Genomic DNA, 15,875 nt, shown 5'->3' on the forward strand with positions numbered 1-15,875 from the left:
GGCAACAAACTGAGCACTGGGGTCGTGACCAGCAGGATCCCAGTGAGAGAGGCAAAAACATTCTGATATACTGGTAAAAATGGGGGTAACATGCCAAGAAAGATGGTACTTTCCTAGAGTCATGGGTTGGAAATGTAAAGTAATGGCTGGGCACAAATAAAGGGACATCTTGAGAGCTTTAGGCTACACTCAAAGGAAGCAGTAACATCAAGATCATATTAATATGAGAACAACATATTGGTAACTAATGCAAACACTGAAAATGTGATTCTGTGCATGCTGAAGCAGAAGTCTTCTGATGTTCATTCTCCAGTTTGACTCACTTTATTAATTGCAAAACAAAGTGGGATCCATTTTGGATGTCTGTGGTCTAAAATTGTACAAGATGTAGGGCAAGCAAAGCTTCCCTATATAGTGGAAGCATATTGCCTGCATTCCAGTAGCTGGAGGGTGGAGATCCAGAAACGGAGGTGAAAGGAATATGCTTTCGGTATATCGGAGGATGAGGGTGAGGATGCAGATTCTGTTGTGCAAGGTGAATAGGACATTTTGGTTGAGGCCCAGCCTTTTGTCTTCCTTGATCACACAGTTGTGCTGATAACATGGTCAGCATTTGCAATTTGTGATTCTGATTTTCTCCTTTTTTTTTTCTTTTCTTTTTTTTTTTTTTAAACAAAAATTATTTCTCAATAGAATTTCATTTATTAACTTTTTTTTATTAATAAAGGTCACTGCATTCGAGTACATTTTGTACTGAAAATGCAAATAAGACTATACCTACACATACTCCCATTCAGATAAGTTTGCAAACTACGGACCTTGTTGCTAAGGTGCTATTTGTTTCCAAATTGGAATGGAAGCAACTGTAGTGTTGCAAATGTTCCAGACCACATGTAATCATTTGCTCAACCACCAAGTTTGTGGCATGAAAGTCATCCAAATAGCTTATTTCAACACTATAGAAACTCACCTCTTTGCTTCTTGCCTCAATTCTGCACCCTCGTCTAGCAGCGTCATTTGCATCACCACTTGAGGAACACTGAGGTGAGAAGAACGTTGTAAGAAAATCACCTGGTCTGCAAATGAGAAAGGGGAATTGAGCATAGCCCCTATAGATTCTACCACAAGTGCTTACAGAAAGACACATGACGCATGTAACCTTTGTCACCTGAAATACCACAGCTCAGAGAACTGCAGCATGAACAGAGTTTCTGCCCAAAACAATCAGGCAAGGCAAAAGCAGAAATAGGCACACTGCACAATGACATCGCCACAGAGAAAACAGTAGTCCCTAAAAGACCTGAGCCTGTCAAGCGATGACGGACACCTTGAAAACCGAGGAGGTCCATGGGGAAGAGCCTGAGCTTGAGGAGTTCTTTAAGAGCCAAATTGTCATGAGCCATAGGAAAGTGGCGAGGGAGGAGCACAAACTAAAAGTAACTCTGGAGAGTTGAGAAAAAGTCAAGCCGAAGACCTCTAACTCGAAGAAACCGGAAATGAGACAAAAATCTTCTATGTCAGAGGGCAGAGTGAAGCCCAAGGAGCGAAATGGGTCCACCAAGACAAGAGACACCAATGGAGGCAAACACTTGAATCTAGCTTCAGCCTCCAGGGATGGACAACCAAAGGCATGGGGGTGGGGGAAGACTGTGGTAGCCATCTTGATGCCATCTGTAAAGACGGGAGCTGTGATGATGTCGAAGAACTTGGTGTCAAAAACTGCTGAAATACTGAGGCACCCGACCCCAATATCATCTCCATCGAAACAAAGAGACAAAGTGGAGCTCGGTGAACAAAAAAAAAAAATGCTTGACGTAGAAAGGAAAAGAAAGCATCTCAAGGTCAAATTCAAACAAAGAGGGAGTTTTAACTCCCTGGGGGCAACAGAATTCCACTGAAAAGGCAGGTGGAAGTAGAAAAAATAGAGGAGCTGGAGCAGCTCGCTACCCTAAAGCTGCAGGAAGAGTTAGAGGAGTTCTTTGAACCGGAGGAAGAACAACAAGGAGCACATGGGAGAAACAAAAGGTAACTGGTAAGACTCACCAGATGAAGGAGTAGAGTCCTATCCATAAAAACCATCACGGCCAGACAGCTCAGTAGTAAGGAAACCTGCAAAAACTTATGGAGTGCAGCTGGAGGAAGAACATTCTGAATCAGATTTCTTCCTGGAGACACTGTAACCGGAACAAAAACAAGTTTCTTCCAGTGCTCCCTAGCATCTTAGACTTGAGCACAGAGGCATTCAAAGAACCAGCTGTGACTGAGGTAATAACGTCAAGAGTAGAAAAGAAGAAACTCCTCATCAAGAGCCCCACCTTGCATCAGTGGGAACGTGCCAGGTGATAACTTCATTATGGCAACTGCATGGATAAGAGCCAATCCACCCAAGTATACAAGACCAACTGTTGGAAAGGAGATCAAGATAATAGTAATGGTGGGGAGGAAAATGGAAAGATCATAAGCAACACAGTGGCGATTAGCCATCTCAGGCGTCCTACTGTATAGGTATGCTCACCAACAGAGAAATTAAAAGAGAAAGCAAATACAGTGTTGCAGGAGGGGAAGATTATTGCCAACACATGCCTGAAATACTTCCTAGATGCAGCAGACACGTCCGGTAGATAGCTCACACAGACAAGCTTGGCTGAGAATCTCAGGGTTTTAGCAAGAGGGCCAGTCATCCATCATCAATTTGCTTTTCAAAGGAGACAACCTATTTGTATAGGTGATATATAAATCGCTTCTGTGCATGCAAAAAGGACGAGACCACCAAGGCAAAGCGGCCCATCACTTAAAGGGTAACATTCATGAGGCATGCCCAGAATAACCTCAGCCAAGGGAACCATGCAGCCACAGATAGCCCACACAGACTTCAGCATCCAACAAAGGGAACCCATCACCCCCCTCACAGTGGCAGTACTGCTCAAGTCACTCCTTTCACAGAAGAGGGAGAGAAGTAACCCTGACAGGGGAAACCACACCACCAAGTGACTGCCCTGAAGGAACCCTCACACACAAGTCACCAGTAGAAGGATTCTTACAAGAATGGGAGAGAATTACCTCCAACAAGTGAATGCTAAATATAATAAAATACTGCTATTGCATAGTTAACAAAGTCGCTTCTATCAAAGCACCAAGGCTAAAGAAGATAAAGATAGACAACCAACAATGCCTACAACAGAAAGTGAAAGAGTTGTTAACCAAAGAAGCTACAGAATTAAATCCCCATGGACAAAGGCTCAAAGGAATTAACTCAAACTACTTCTTGGTACCCAATCCAGACAAAACATTAAGACCAATACTAGACCTGAGCTCATTAAACAAGTTCATAAAAACTCAAAAGATGACAGTGCTACAGGAAAATATTTCCCTGATGTAGGAAGGAGACTACATGGCAACCATAGACCTCTGGGATGACTCCCAGAGATACCTGTAAACAAACGTCAGACAATTTCTCTCATTTGTAGTAAACAAGACACACTACTAATTCAAGATGCTACCATTTGGAATAAAATCAGCACCACAAATGCTCACGAAATGCTTAGCTGCGGCAGCAACACACTTAAGATGTCATGGAATACATGTCTGTCCATACTTAAATGATTTGCCGGCAGAAGCTAAGACAGGCAGTCAATGCAAAAAGAACATAAAGTGGTGAAAACCTTGCACCCACTGTTTTTCACCTTCAACTACGAGAAGTCATCTCAGATCCCACACAAGAAGAAAACATTCCTGGGGCAATCTTGTGTTCTCAGAAAGCCAAAGTGAGACTAGTGGACAAGAGCATTGAAACAATCACAGAGCAGAGTCACAATTACCAGAAGCGGAAACATCCGACAATGAGAGCAACAGGGAAAATGATGGGCATGATTGCTTCCTGCATCCCCCTCGTCCCGCATGCTAAGCTACACATGAGACCAAGACCAGAATGGGCCCGCAGCAATGGACACTGTCAACCGGGAGTTGGGATGATCTAGTAGTTGTTAAAGACAAGGTCCAGAAAAAGATGCAATGGTGGAACTACAAACCGCTAACAATTGGGAAAAAATTCAAACCATCAGCCCCCTCTGTGACCATCATAACAGGTGCATCCCACATGGAACGGGGAGCTCACGTGGGCGAGTTGAAAGTCGGGGGTATCTGGAACCCTAAAGTAGTAGTGGAACACATGATTGTGCTGGAGCTGAATATTGTTTTACTGGCACTGAAGACCTTCCAGAAACATGTGACTGAGGGGACGGTCTTAATTCAAACTGACAGCGTAGCAAAAATGCACTACTTGAACAAACAAGATGGGGCAAGATCCTACCATCCATCAACTCTGGCTCAGGATATATGGAGAAGGGCAATAGTGAACAAAGTTTCAATAGCAGCAATACATCTATCAGGAAAGGAAAAAACAGACTCGGACAAGCAAATCACGTAAGCAACGCCACAGATGCTAGTGAGCTGAAAAGTGTCAAGATGGGTTTTCCAGGGTTGGGGGACCTGACAAGTAGACCTTTTTGCAACACTCTGGAATGTGCATTCCAGTCTCTGGGGAATGCTATGTTGATCACCTCGTCCGGGAGATTTGCTTGCACCTTTCCACTGATTCCAGTGATTCCAAGACAAATCCAGAAGTGCAGACAGGAACACGTCAAACTGATCCTGAGAACCCCACCAATGGGCTCAACAGACATAGACTTAGACATCATGTAAATATCCCAAGGGCAGAACATATGACTCCCAGGACACCATGGCCTCTTAATGTTTTAACGGGGACAAGTTTGGCCCTCAACATGGCAGCATGAGGACTTAGAATTTGGGCATCTCAAGTTACTAAGGGCAGTGGAGATCTTTTAATAAAGCAAGACAACCAACACCAAGGAAATGTTACAGAACACATGGAAGTATTTTCAACTATGTTGTAACAAAGCTGGACTCAATATGCCGCAGTCATTAGATACCTGACTCATCTATTAGATAAGCAACACTCCTATGCCTCTGTCAAAGTCCACTTAGCAGCCATAGTAGGGTACGCAAGAGGCACATTGAATAGAAGTTTCTTCACACCAGCTGTGAAGAGCTTCCTAAAAGGAGTGAAGAAAATAGCACCCCAAGAAGCATGCCAAAGCCTGCATGGAACTTGATTGGGTGCTCACACAGTTGATGACTTTTGGAAGTGCCCCTTTTTATCATGGTCCTATCCACATTTTGTCACTGGTTCTGATATTTTTGGACTGATTTGCACTGGGTCCCTGCTAACCAGGCCCTAGCGCCAGTGCTCTTTCTGTAAAAATGGGGAAACTTACCTGGAGACTTTGGGACCAGTCCGGCATAGGGGCCTTGGCCCTTAAGAGACTCAGCAACACAGATACACCGTTGGTTTCAGTGGACTCAGTCTGGTGGGCTTGGGTGCATAGGTGTTTTGTCTGGCAGATCGTCAAGTTTGAGGTTCTTTTGAAGTCCCTTGACATTTTTGCGGCTGTGGTGTTCGGACTGAACACAAACATGTCTTGGTGCTTGCAATTGGCTGTGGTACTCCCGGGTATTGGTGCAGGAAGGCTCAGGGCAGGCTCAGCATTTCGAACATTTGATAGGTACACAGACTGACCTCCTGGACACTTTGGATCCTCTTCCTGGCAATTTGCTTCCTCGTGGACCCGATGGTCAGCAAAGCAGTTGGTGTCTGCTGGTGCAGGGAAGTGGCTCCTCCACTCCAAGGGAGATGCTGACTGGTTAGTGAAGTGCGGGCAGGCCTCCAAGGCTTTGGAAGATGCACAGCTACAGAATGAGTCCATCTTTGCAATTGTCAGGGCAGGAGCAGGCAGACAGGGTTTAGCGCTAAAGTCTACAGCTAGTCCACAGTTGTTGCGCTGGTCGGTTCTTCTTTGACCTTTTTCTTGTAGACCGAATAATCTAAGTTCCTGGTGTCAGGGAGCCACCTAAATACTGAATTTAGGGCGTCAAGGGGAGTATAGGGTAGTAGCCAATGGGCTACTTACCCCTGGGGTGACTGCACCCTCATATGACTACTTCCTGTGGGGATGGGGCATAATCATGTCCCAGAGTTCCTAATTGCACCAAAAACAAGATGGTGGAACACTTCTTTCGTGGAGCACATCAGGTAGCCCACCTTAGAGGTTGAGACTAGTCTGGTGGTGCAAAACGCCTACTGCATAGCTAATTTGCTGCCTGTTCTGGTGCCAAATGGGCCTCAGAGCAGGGGGTGGCATTCTCCAGGTCTGGAGCAAGTCATATCAAAGACAACATAGGCTTTGAAGCCTCTGGCTTAGGTAAGCAGATTTACTAGCCATCCTGCAGGAAGAAGTGATTACACCTTCTCTGGAGAAGTCATTGTTTCCTGACACCAGAAAGTTCTGGCTCTCACCTACAAGGGGTCAGAAACACATTTGTGGAGACAGGCTGGTCAAGACCAGTCAGCCAGCACACTAAAAGACTAGTAGATTTAAGGGGGCACGTCTAAAGTACCTTCTGGGTGCTTTTATAATAATTCTTATACAAGCATCAGTATGGATTTATTGCGACTAGGTGCTTGATACCAAATACCTTAGGTTTCAGCAAAACCAGCATGTAGCTGGGGGTCCCATAATGATCAGTGCCCAGGACATATACTTAAGATGGCTTCCATGTTCACTTGTACCATCTAGTAACTGAACTAGACAGTATAGGGGCATATTTGCTCATGGAGATACGCCCTCACATGTAATATAATGCACCCTGCCTTAGGGCTATAAGGCCTGTTGTAGTGGTGACTTAAATATATTGGATGCAGTGTCTTGGACATGGCACACAGTGAGTGTGCCTTGTCTTTTCACACATGGTTTACACCAAGTCACACAGCCTGTGATGGCAGTCTTCATGCAGTTTGTATGGGGGTCCCTTAGGGTGGCTTAATATATGCAGGAGCTCTTAGGGACCCTCTTTAATACCCGTGCCCTGGGAACCATGGTTCCCATTTGCTAGGGACGAACAGGGGTGCTAAAGTATGGGCCAATTGTACACAATTAGACCATTTTACCTTGTTTTTAGGCAAAGAACACTGACACTGGGGCCTGGTTAGCAGGGACTCAGTCCACATCAGGCGAAAAACATCAGTGGCAAAAAGTGGGGGTAACCATGACGAAAAGGGGTGCTTTCCTACGAATAGCCAATTTTACGGCTATCAAGAGAACATTAGTGGGTGAACTTTCCTTTGCCATGGTGTGGGATGCTACAATTGTGGTGCTGAGAGGTGAACTCATTTCACACACAGCCACATTTCAGAGACGGGCAAAAGCATGGAAACAAGCTCGAGTCCCCGATTGTGCACTTGAGCAGCAGGAGACTGATTGCCTCACTCACACCTTTCAATCACTATGTAAAGTCAGGGGATAAATAGAACTAGTTTTAAGCCCATAAAAATGTTATATACGAGGCAAAAATATTTTGAAAAAGGGTCTAAGGCTTATAGAACTTTACCCTGTAAACTGAAACCTCTTCAGACTCGTAACTTCATACAAAAGCTGAAGGATTTTGATGGTACGGTGGTGTCGAGTATCCCTGACATTCTAAAGAGGTTAACTGAGTAGTGCACTGAATGTTATTAGATTAATTTAGGAAGGTGCCTCTTTTTGACATGGTTACCTCCCACATTTTGCCTGTTATCTGATGTGATTTCAACTGAAAGTGCACTGGATTCCTGCTAACCAGGTCCCCACTGCAAGATCCCTTTCCCAAAACTGCACAGTAGTTTCCCCAATTGGCAAACCTCTAGCACCCTCGTAAACAGTGCCCCTGGTACCTAGGGCCTGTGTACTTAAGAGAGTCTCTAAGGGCTGCAGCACAAATTGTGCCACCCTAAGAGAACCCTCACCAAGAGAACCCTCACCAAGCATATGACAGGCTGCTAATACAGGCTTTTTGTCTTGGTGCAGGCAGGCAGAATTGAAAACACAACATTGCACACAGCCTGTGTGCCATGTCCCCTAACACTGCTTGCAATATATGTAAGTCACCTCTCTTGCAGGCCCTACAGCCCTAAGACTGGATGTATTGCACAAGCAGAAATGCCCCTGCTATGTCTTTGTTGATTCTCAGACATAGTGTCATTTTAAATGTATGTGCCGGACACTGGTCAATAAGAGTTCCCCAACCACATGATGGCTTCACTGATGATGGGGATGTTTGATATCAAACATCTCGTATTGGTGAACCCACACTGATGCCAGTGTTGGATTTACCAATACATGAACCCAGAGGGCATCTTAATGGGGCCCACTGAAACCCTCTCAGCCTCTGGTGTAGTTGCTGACCTGTTTCTGCCAGCCTGCCACCCGAGACACTGTACTGGACCCCTAGGGTGAGAGCCCTCTGCTCTCAAAGTCCAGAACAAAAGACAATCCTGGAAAAAGGTGTAACACCCCCTCCCACAGCCTTCTTAAGGTGGCAAGCCTCAAAGGGCTGATGCCTTTGAAATGCAAATCTGGCTACCCTCACAGGAGAGGAAGCCAGTCCATTTGGCACCTGGACATGTGGGAAAATTAGCTAGTCCGTTAGGCATGCCGCCCCTGGTCTAGTACCATCCTTAAGGCAGGCGGGCTACTGTGAGGTGGACACAATTTTTCAGAAGTAGCCCTCCTGGAGAAGGGAAACTTAAAAATTCTGGGACAGGGTTATACCCACTTTCCAAAGGAAGTGGTCGAATAGGGGGCGTAGTGACTCCAAAGGTCAGTAGCCCATCAGCTACTACCCTACACACCCCTAACAACATTAAGTTCAGTACCTCTGGGAGGCAAGGACACCGAAGATCAGTGACAGGAGAAAAGAAGCAGCTGACCTCGTACCAACCCCACCGGCTGGCCTGTCTGCATCCCTTGTCAAAATCTGCACCAAAGTTGACTCATCCTGCAACTGTGACTACAGAAACCCGGGAGGACTGCCTGCCTTCAATAAAGACTCGAGACCTTCCAGGAACAGCGGACCTGTTCTCCAGCAACCTCTAAAGAACGGACTCTGAAGTCTCTAGATCGGCCAAAACCTGACACGTGAAGTTAAACTGCACAGCCGTCTCCAACCCGAGTTGAAGTGGACCACCGGTGCCCACTAGGTCGCCAGCCCTCCAGAGTCCAAATCCATCGTGGTTTCATCTCTCCTGGACTCCCTCATGACTCCTGCAGCCTAGGCACGCAGCCCCACTCCACCGCTACCGCTCCAGTAAAGAAAACCCAAAACCTAAGGACACCTCTGCACCCGTCGTCCCCAAACTGTGGAGAATAGCACCAAAGGTGCCTACCTGTGCCCGAGCATCATGAGGCCTGAGCCCCCTGTTGGTTCAGCCCGACTGGCTTCCTGGCCAGAGCCTTTAGCCTCTTTCCGCAGTCACTGATCTCCGAAGGAACGCACTGGACAGCCAACACTGTTTGCGCTCTGCACCCACAGCCCCAGTGCCGCTGAGGGTGTACTGTGGGTGTTTCCTTGGACCTTGACCACTACTCACCTTAACCCTGGTAGATTGGTCTTGTAAGTTTCTGTCCTCTACCTGCTTGCTTAACATGTTTTCCCTTGCATAGGATAACATTGCAGAACTCAGAAATTGCACTGTCCACTTTTTAAAGTGAAATGAATCCTGTTTAAAATTGTACTTACTTGAACGATTTTTCTCTGATGCCTAAATATATATTTTTATAAATTGGTGTGGATCGCCTTGAGTCGTGTGTCTCATTTATTGACAATTGTGAATATTTGTAGCTGTCTTGCACTCCTCTGTGTTCAGCCTAAGGCTGTTCGGCCACACTACTCCTAATTAGAGCTCTTTGGGATTGTATAGCAAGCCCTGTCCACTCACTGGGGAATTCCTGGACCCTTTACACGGTATTCATATACCAAATAAAGGGCCAGCTTCCTACAGTTGAAAAGCCAAATGTACAAGTTTGCTACTCTGAGCCTACTGAACTTGATCTGGAGAATTTTCCAGCTCTAGAGATGCCCATTACTCCTCAGGAGGTGTTTTTTTACAGCCCAGGGGATTGCACTGAACAAAGTGCTGGGCCTCAACGGCTTTCCTGTGTCATTCTATAAAGCTTTTTCGACTGTCCTGGCGGAACTGGATTCTAGACATTCAGGGCAACATTTCCTTTGTTAGCCGTCCGGGTTTTTTGTTTGTGATTTTGAGAAATGGAGCAGAATATTGAACATTTTATACACTTCTGTTGATGTATTTGTTTTATTTATACCAATTTATAGCAAAAAAAATGTCGAACAATAATGCACAAAAATCATCAAGATAATTGTTCTGATACATGACATCAATGGATTAGAACAATTATGTATTAGTCTTTGGACTTTTTATTGTATAGATTTTATGGTATGGTGATTGAGTCTGGTTTTGCTACAGTGTGAATTACCATTGATGTGATTGATTGGATGGTGGTTGTTGCTCATGGTATGGCGGGGCATTTATCTTGTATTATCCTGATGATTTTTTTGTGTATTAATGTTCTCGACATATTTTTGCTATAAATTGTTATAAATAAAACTAATACATCAACAGAAGCTTATGGTTGTTAAATAATTATAGATAAGTATGCCAAAATGAATAGAATTATGCCATCCGATATACCATGATTAGAGCGAAGAAAAAATGTTATATACATACATAAGGAATGGTTCAGCTGGGACCTATGAGAGAATTTGTCTGACATACTTATAAAAATGCATTGATCACGTTGTTGTTTTTAATTTATAATTACGTAGCTAGATTTGAGAGTAGCTCTAGTCAGATTTTTTGAGTTCCTGGTTACTCTGCACTGCTCTCCATCCTTTTCTTTTCATGTGGTTATGCCCTCAAGGGCCTGACTACATGATTAGATGACCGTGTTTCTTCAAAATGTTATTCATATTGTGGTGCCTTCTAGGGGATGTTCTAACTCTTACAGTATAATGCCAACTGTGTGAAGGAATGCACAAACAGTTTATTTCTGATAAAGGTTCATGTGCTGCATGGCTTAATTCTTTTGAGGGCTTAAAGGCGAGACCTATTGGCTATAGGCCAGTGCTTGTTAATTATGTCTTCAGGCTGCAATGACATATTTATTGTTGCAGGGTTTCACCAACAGCTTTGAATGTGCTGGATTTATTTTTGGCTAGTCTCTAATCTGAATTAGTGGAATCATTCAGCAGTGGAGAATCAAATCATGTGGAAAGGTTGACTAAATTATGTTGCAAGGAAATGTAAACCTGTCCTTAATGTAACTATTAAAAACCTCTCCTTGGAAAAGTATATCATCCTTTTTTGATTCTATCCTAATAGGAAGAACCTTGAAATTTAAGACATGGGACAATAAAAAAAGAAATGTATTATATTTGTGATTTTTTGTACCGTCTAAATTCCATGTTGAATTTAAGTGCAGTTTTGACTACAGTGTTCATGTCAGCATGTTAGTAGCAAACAAAAAATGAAATCCTGGTAAAGAATGAATTGTGTGTTCTTCCCTGCCCTGTTGCAATTAAATTGCAGTGCTTAGATTTTTTTTTTTTGTTCCGAGTTTTAGATAAACACCCCTTTCACCAGTACATCAAATTGGTTGCTCAAATTTATGGACAGCAGTGTCACCTCTTTAGAGGCTAGTTACAGCCATCCATAGATGAAGGTGACTAGTTAACTTTCTTTAAGATGCTGGCACCAAACCATCCTGTGTACAGTAATTTATTTACTATCTTCAACATTTTTTTCATTTTTGCTCCAACTTGGCTTCAACAAAGGGTGGCATAAATTACATTCTTAGATATTATGCTTGTATACCCCTGCCTGCCTTTGGGTACTAGGCCTCAACACTTTATATGTTGTAACTTCGTGTTGCATGTACACCTCAATTGACCCTTTTACTTAGGTCCTCACAGACTACGCATCTGAAGAGTGTAAACTCATAAAGAAGGCTGGACTAGAGGGGAAGAAAGGTAAAGAAAGCGGTACCCTAAGAGGTGGGATAGAAGGATGAGAGTAAAGGTATAGTTTAGAGGGCACCGGGGTATGGCGCAGATAAAGGGATATTTGAAACAACTGCATGGGTGGCATGCAGCCCTGTCAGTGGCAGTCTCAACCCGGCGGATATCGCCTTGCAACACCACACATTACTTAGCAGGAACCTTCCCAACATGCGTTAATTCATTGTTTCTGCTGCTGTACATAAGAGTTTTAACTTATGTAAGAATGAATTTAGTTGTTCAAAGTGCTGGCACACAGCTGTTACATCATTGTGGGCAGCTGGTATTAGTTCATCTTAGAGAAGCCAAACCGTAGTGTTGATATTTTATATAGTGCACACCTGACATAATGAACTGTAGTACAACATTGGAATAAGTGACCAAACTTAATGGTACTCCTATCAAATCAAGATCAGAAGGATGAAAGGTTGATTTAACCCTGCTGGGAGTCAAGTTGTTTTTAATGCTGTTTTTTTTTTTTTCCCCCCGGCTTCTTTATCCTAGAAATTACAAAACAGCTAACCCTCCCCCCCCCCCCCCCCCCCCCCCAAAAAAAACAAAATGTGAGACAACTGCAAAAGTTATTAACAAAAACAAATATTGTATAGCAAAAGCCTCAACGAAATGGAGTATGTTAAAAGTGCGACAAGTGTCAACAAGGATTGGAAAAGACAGCAGGTCTCGCATACACAAGAGCTATTGGCTTTGTCAGTGTTTTGTTAGCCATGTTGTACAGCAGTGCAGCATAGCAGAAGGTTTTTTTTTTTTCCTCAAATTGCTATGTCAGTCAGTGCTGACTGGGTCATAACTTCTTTTTTCAACTTTCTGCCGTGCTGCACAGCAGCCACTCTGCACAACAGCATTTGCATCGGCGAGAGATTGCTTGTTTTTCCCTCAATAGAAATCTGCTCTATTTAGAACTGGTCTTTCGTTAGAGGTTGAGGGATTCAGGAATATAGGGACTTTGCGTATCCTAAGACAAAAAGAAGACTCACTCCTCTTTCCCGCCTTTCTCCAGCTGTGATATGCAGAGTAGATTATACTTTTACTGTAGGGAATTCTAAGCTACAGAGCTGTAACTCGCATGCATGAATTTTAGAATATGGAGAGCACTGCTGCAGATCATGGAAGATAATTGCATATATATTTTTCTTGTTTCGATAGATAAGAAAAACAAGATACAGTGTGCCCGTATAAAAAGTGAGGGTGACAAAGCATGCCCAGAGCAGCCATTTAGGAATTAGGAAGCCTGAAGAAAATGTAGATGGGCCTGTACCATAAAGGCACCTGCTGTGTCGGAGGGCAACAGCCCACACATTGCTGTATCCAGCCCAGGTCCATAGGATACCCAAGTGCCTGCAACAAGTATAGAACAACCTGGGTCCTTCTGTAAGTTCCATGTTTGGGTGATGGGAAGAAATTCCCAGCTCTGTCCAAATGAACGCCTAGAATGCATTTGCATAGGAGGCAGAGACTTTTTTGCGTTTTCTTCTGTCCAGCAAATCCTTCAACACAGCATGGAAGCTGACTCCCGAAGGCCAATCTGGTCACTCATCAAGGAATTTCCAAAGACATGGAGGTTCACTTCAGACCAAATTACAGTGGCAGCCAGATAATGTCCGATTATTTATGACAGGAGGTGTATTTTGTTTCCAGCTCAACTGTACATACTTTTGAAATCCAGATGTTTTTCTCATCCAAATGTATATCTAACATCTTCTCACCTTTGCAAACACTACTGGTAATTAGTGATAAGGACACTAAACAAACCACTCTTACCCCAAGCTACATCTGTGTCTTGGACATGCTCTCATCCAGACAGTCAATTATTAAACCCATATCATGAGTTCAGAAGCACGTACGCAGAGTGAAGAAGCATCTTGCATAATCCAAAGGAGTGTCTAAGTAAGCTCCATGCACTTTAGCTAGAAACACTCTGCCACAGATACCTTTTATATACCTTATAATTCTAGACCTTTCCAGGAACTGAGACGAAAATAATTAGTTCTAACATCCTGCAGGGTATTCCATTTGAGGTAACGTAAGGAAGTTTTAACTGGGCCTCTGCTCTTGACCTGCTCCCGGGGACAAGGTATGGCAGACGACACATCAGTCATGGCCCATAACCTTTTCCTGCAGGCTAACGCACATTTTTCCCACCTTCTTATATTGTACTGATGACATTCATGCGTGTTGGACTGGTGCTGTAGGAGTTGGAAGTAGCACCTTACTTAGTCTGAGGAGAGTTTGAAGACCTTCTCTTTGGCACACAACACACATGCATCGGTTAAAATCAGCATGAGCCTCCTCTTTACAGGTCGCCAGTGGCGTATCGTGGGTTGTCAGCACCCGGGGCAAGGCAAGTAATTTGCGCCCCCAACCAGTGGATTTTAGCACTCGAGAGCTGCGAGCGGCACCCCCCCCCCACCCCCCCCCCCCACCCCCCGCCCCCAGATGTTGCACCCGGTGCGGCCGGCCCCCCCCTGCACCCCCCACGCTACGCCACTGCAGGTCGCTGCACATTTTCATTGACATGCCACCGGGCAACAAAAAATGAAATATATAACAATGGCAAAGCTACTGCATCTGGCTTTCATTCCAGTCAGTGTTTGCTTGTAACACACACAAATAGGTACAGGGTGGCTCCATTATTCCATGTGTGTAAAATGAACGCATGAACTTTTTGCAGAGTTTAACCATCCACAATTAGCTATTCCCTTGTATTGTCATTAACACATGCAACAGGGGCCTAATGCTGTATGTAGCCAGATACTAAAAAGAATGGGAAAATTAATTATTAACCGAAAATGCATTCACTTTCAACCACTGGACTTGGGGCCAGATGTATCAACGGGTTTTACCCATTCTGTGTCTATGGGAAAATGTGTTCATACATATGGCCCTTGGTCTTAGATTAGATTTGTTTTTTTGTCAGTTGTAATTCCTACTAAAGACAAATAGCTGGCATGTATAAACAAAACACTTTGTTCATGTGTGTTTTTCAGATGTGATCAGTCGACGTAAGAGCACAAGAAAATGTATGGTGTTTAATTTCTGTGTATTCTTTTAATTTTATTTCTGTTTTCCTATTTTAGGTCCAGGGAGGTAAATCTAAAAAACCTTCAAACAAAGAATCGCAAACTGAAGTCAGTGTCAAACCTCTGGTCGGTAAGAAACCCAACCAAGGAGACACCAATCTGAAGCGGAAAACCCGTCGAACTGGGGTGGGATTAACAGCTCCTACTAAACCAAAGAAATTTAAGGGTAAAAAGCACATATCCAAAGAAAATGTTTGAGACCGACTTGAGGTGGATCATGGTGACACAGAGTACTGGTTGCCCTTTGGTGCTCAATTTTCACTATGTATGAAGGACTGTCAAGTAACAAACAGCGAGCTTCAAGCCACTAAAGTTCAAGAAGATGATTGAGCTGCACGTCTTTACTGTTGGATAGTAAATGTGCGAATAAAACATTTTTAGACCTTTTTGTGTACCAGAATTGTCTTGAACAATTAATTTTTGGACTGTATATTACATTTGCTTTGTTACCTTTTTGGCTTTCTCATTGAGTTTTTCTATTAATATTGAAATCATTATGTTCGATGGCATCTGTCGCTGTAGATACGCATGTTTTGCAATAGCTCGCCATCTGGTGTTGGGCCGGAGTGTTACAAGTTGTTTTTCTTCGAAGAAGTCTTTCGAGTCACGGGACCGAGTGACTCCTCCTTTTGTCTCCATTGCGCATGGGCGTCGACTCCATCTTCGATTGTTTTTTTTCCGCCATCGGGTTCGGACGTGTTCCTGTCGCTCCGAGTTTCGGAACGGAAAGATAGCTAATTTCGGAAGATTTTCGTCGGTATTGTTGCGTTCGGGATCGGCGTAGTTAGATTCAACACCGCATCGTGATCG

General features: G+C 43.9%; 1 protein-coding gene across 1 annotated transcript in view; it reads left to right on the top strand.

Moving 5' to 3' along the window:
- RSL1D1 (ribosomal L1 domain containing 1) overlaps nucleotides 1–15,459 on the top strand; it is a 185,522-nt gene extending 170,063 nt beyond the window's left edge. Inside the window, exon 9 of the mRNA XM_069210183.1 lies at nucleotides 15,063–15,459. Within this exon, the coding sequence (XP_069066284.1) occupies nucleotides 15,063–15,263 (201 nt within the window). The 3' untranslated portion in view covers nucleotides 15,264–15,459. The remainder of the gene's footprint in view (nucleotides 1–15,062) is intronic.
- The last annotated feature ends 416 nt before the right edge of the window (nucleotides 15,460–15,875 follow it).

This window comes from Pleurodeles waltl, chromosome 10 (assembly GCF_031143425.1).
Source record: "Pleurodeles waltl isolate 20211129_DDA chromosome 10, aPleWal1.hap1.20221129, whole genome shotgun sequence".
In the NCBI taxonomy this organism is placed as follows: domain Eukaryota; kingdom Metazoa; phylum Chordata; class Amphibia; order Caudata; family Salamandridae; genus Pleurodeles; species Pleurodeles waltl.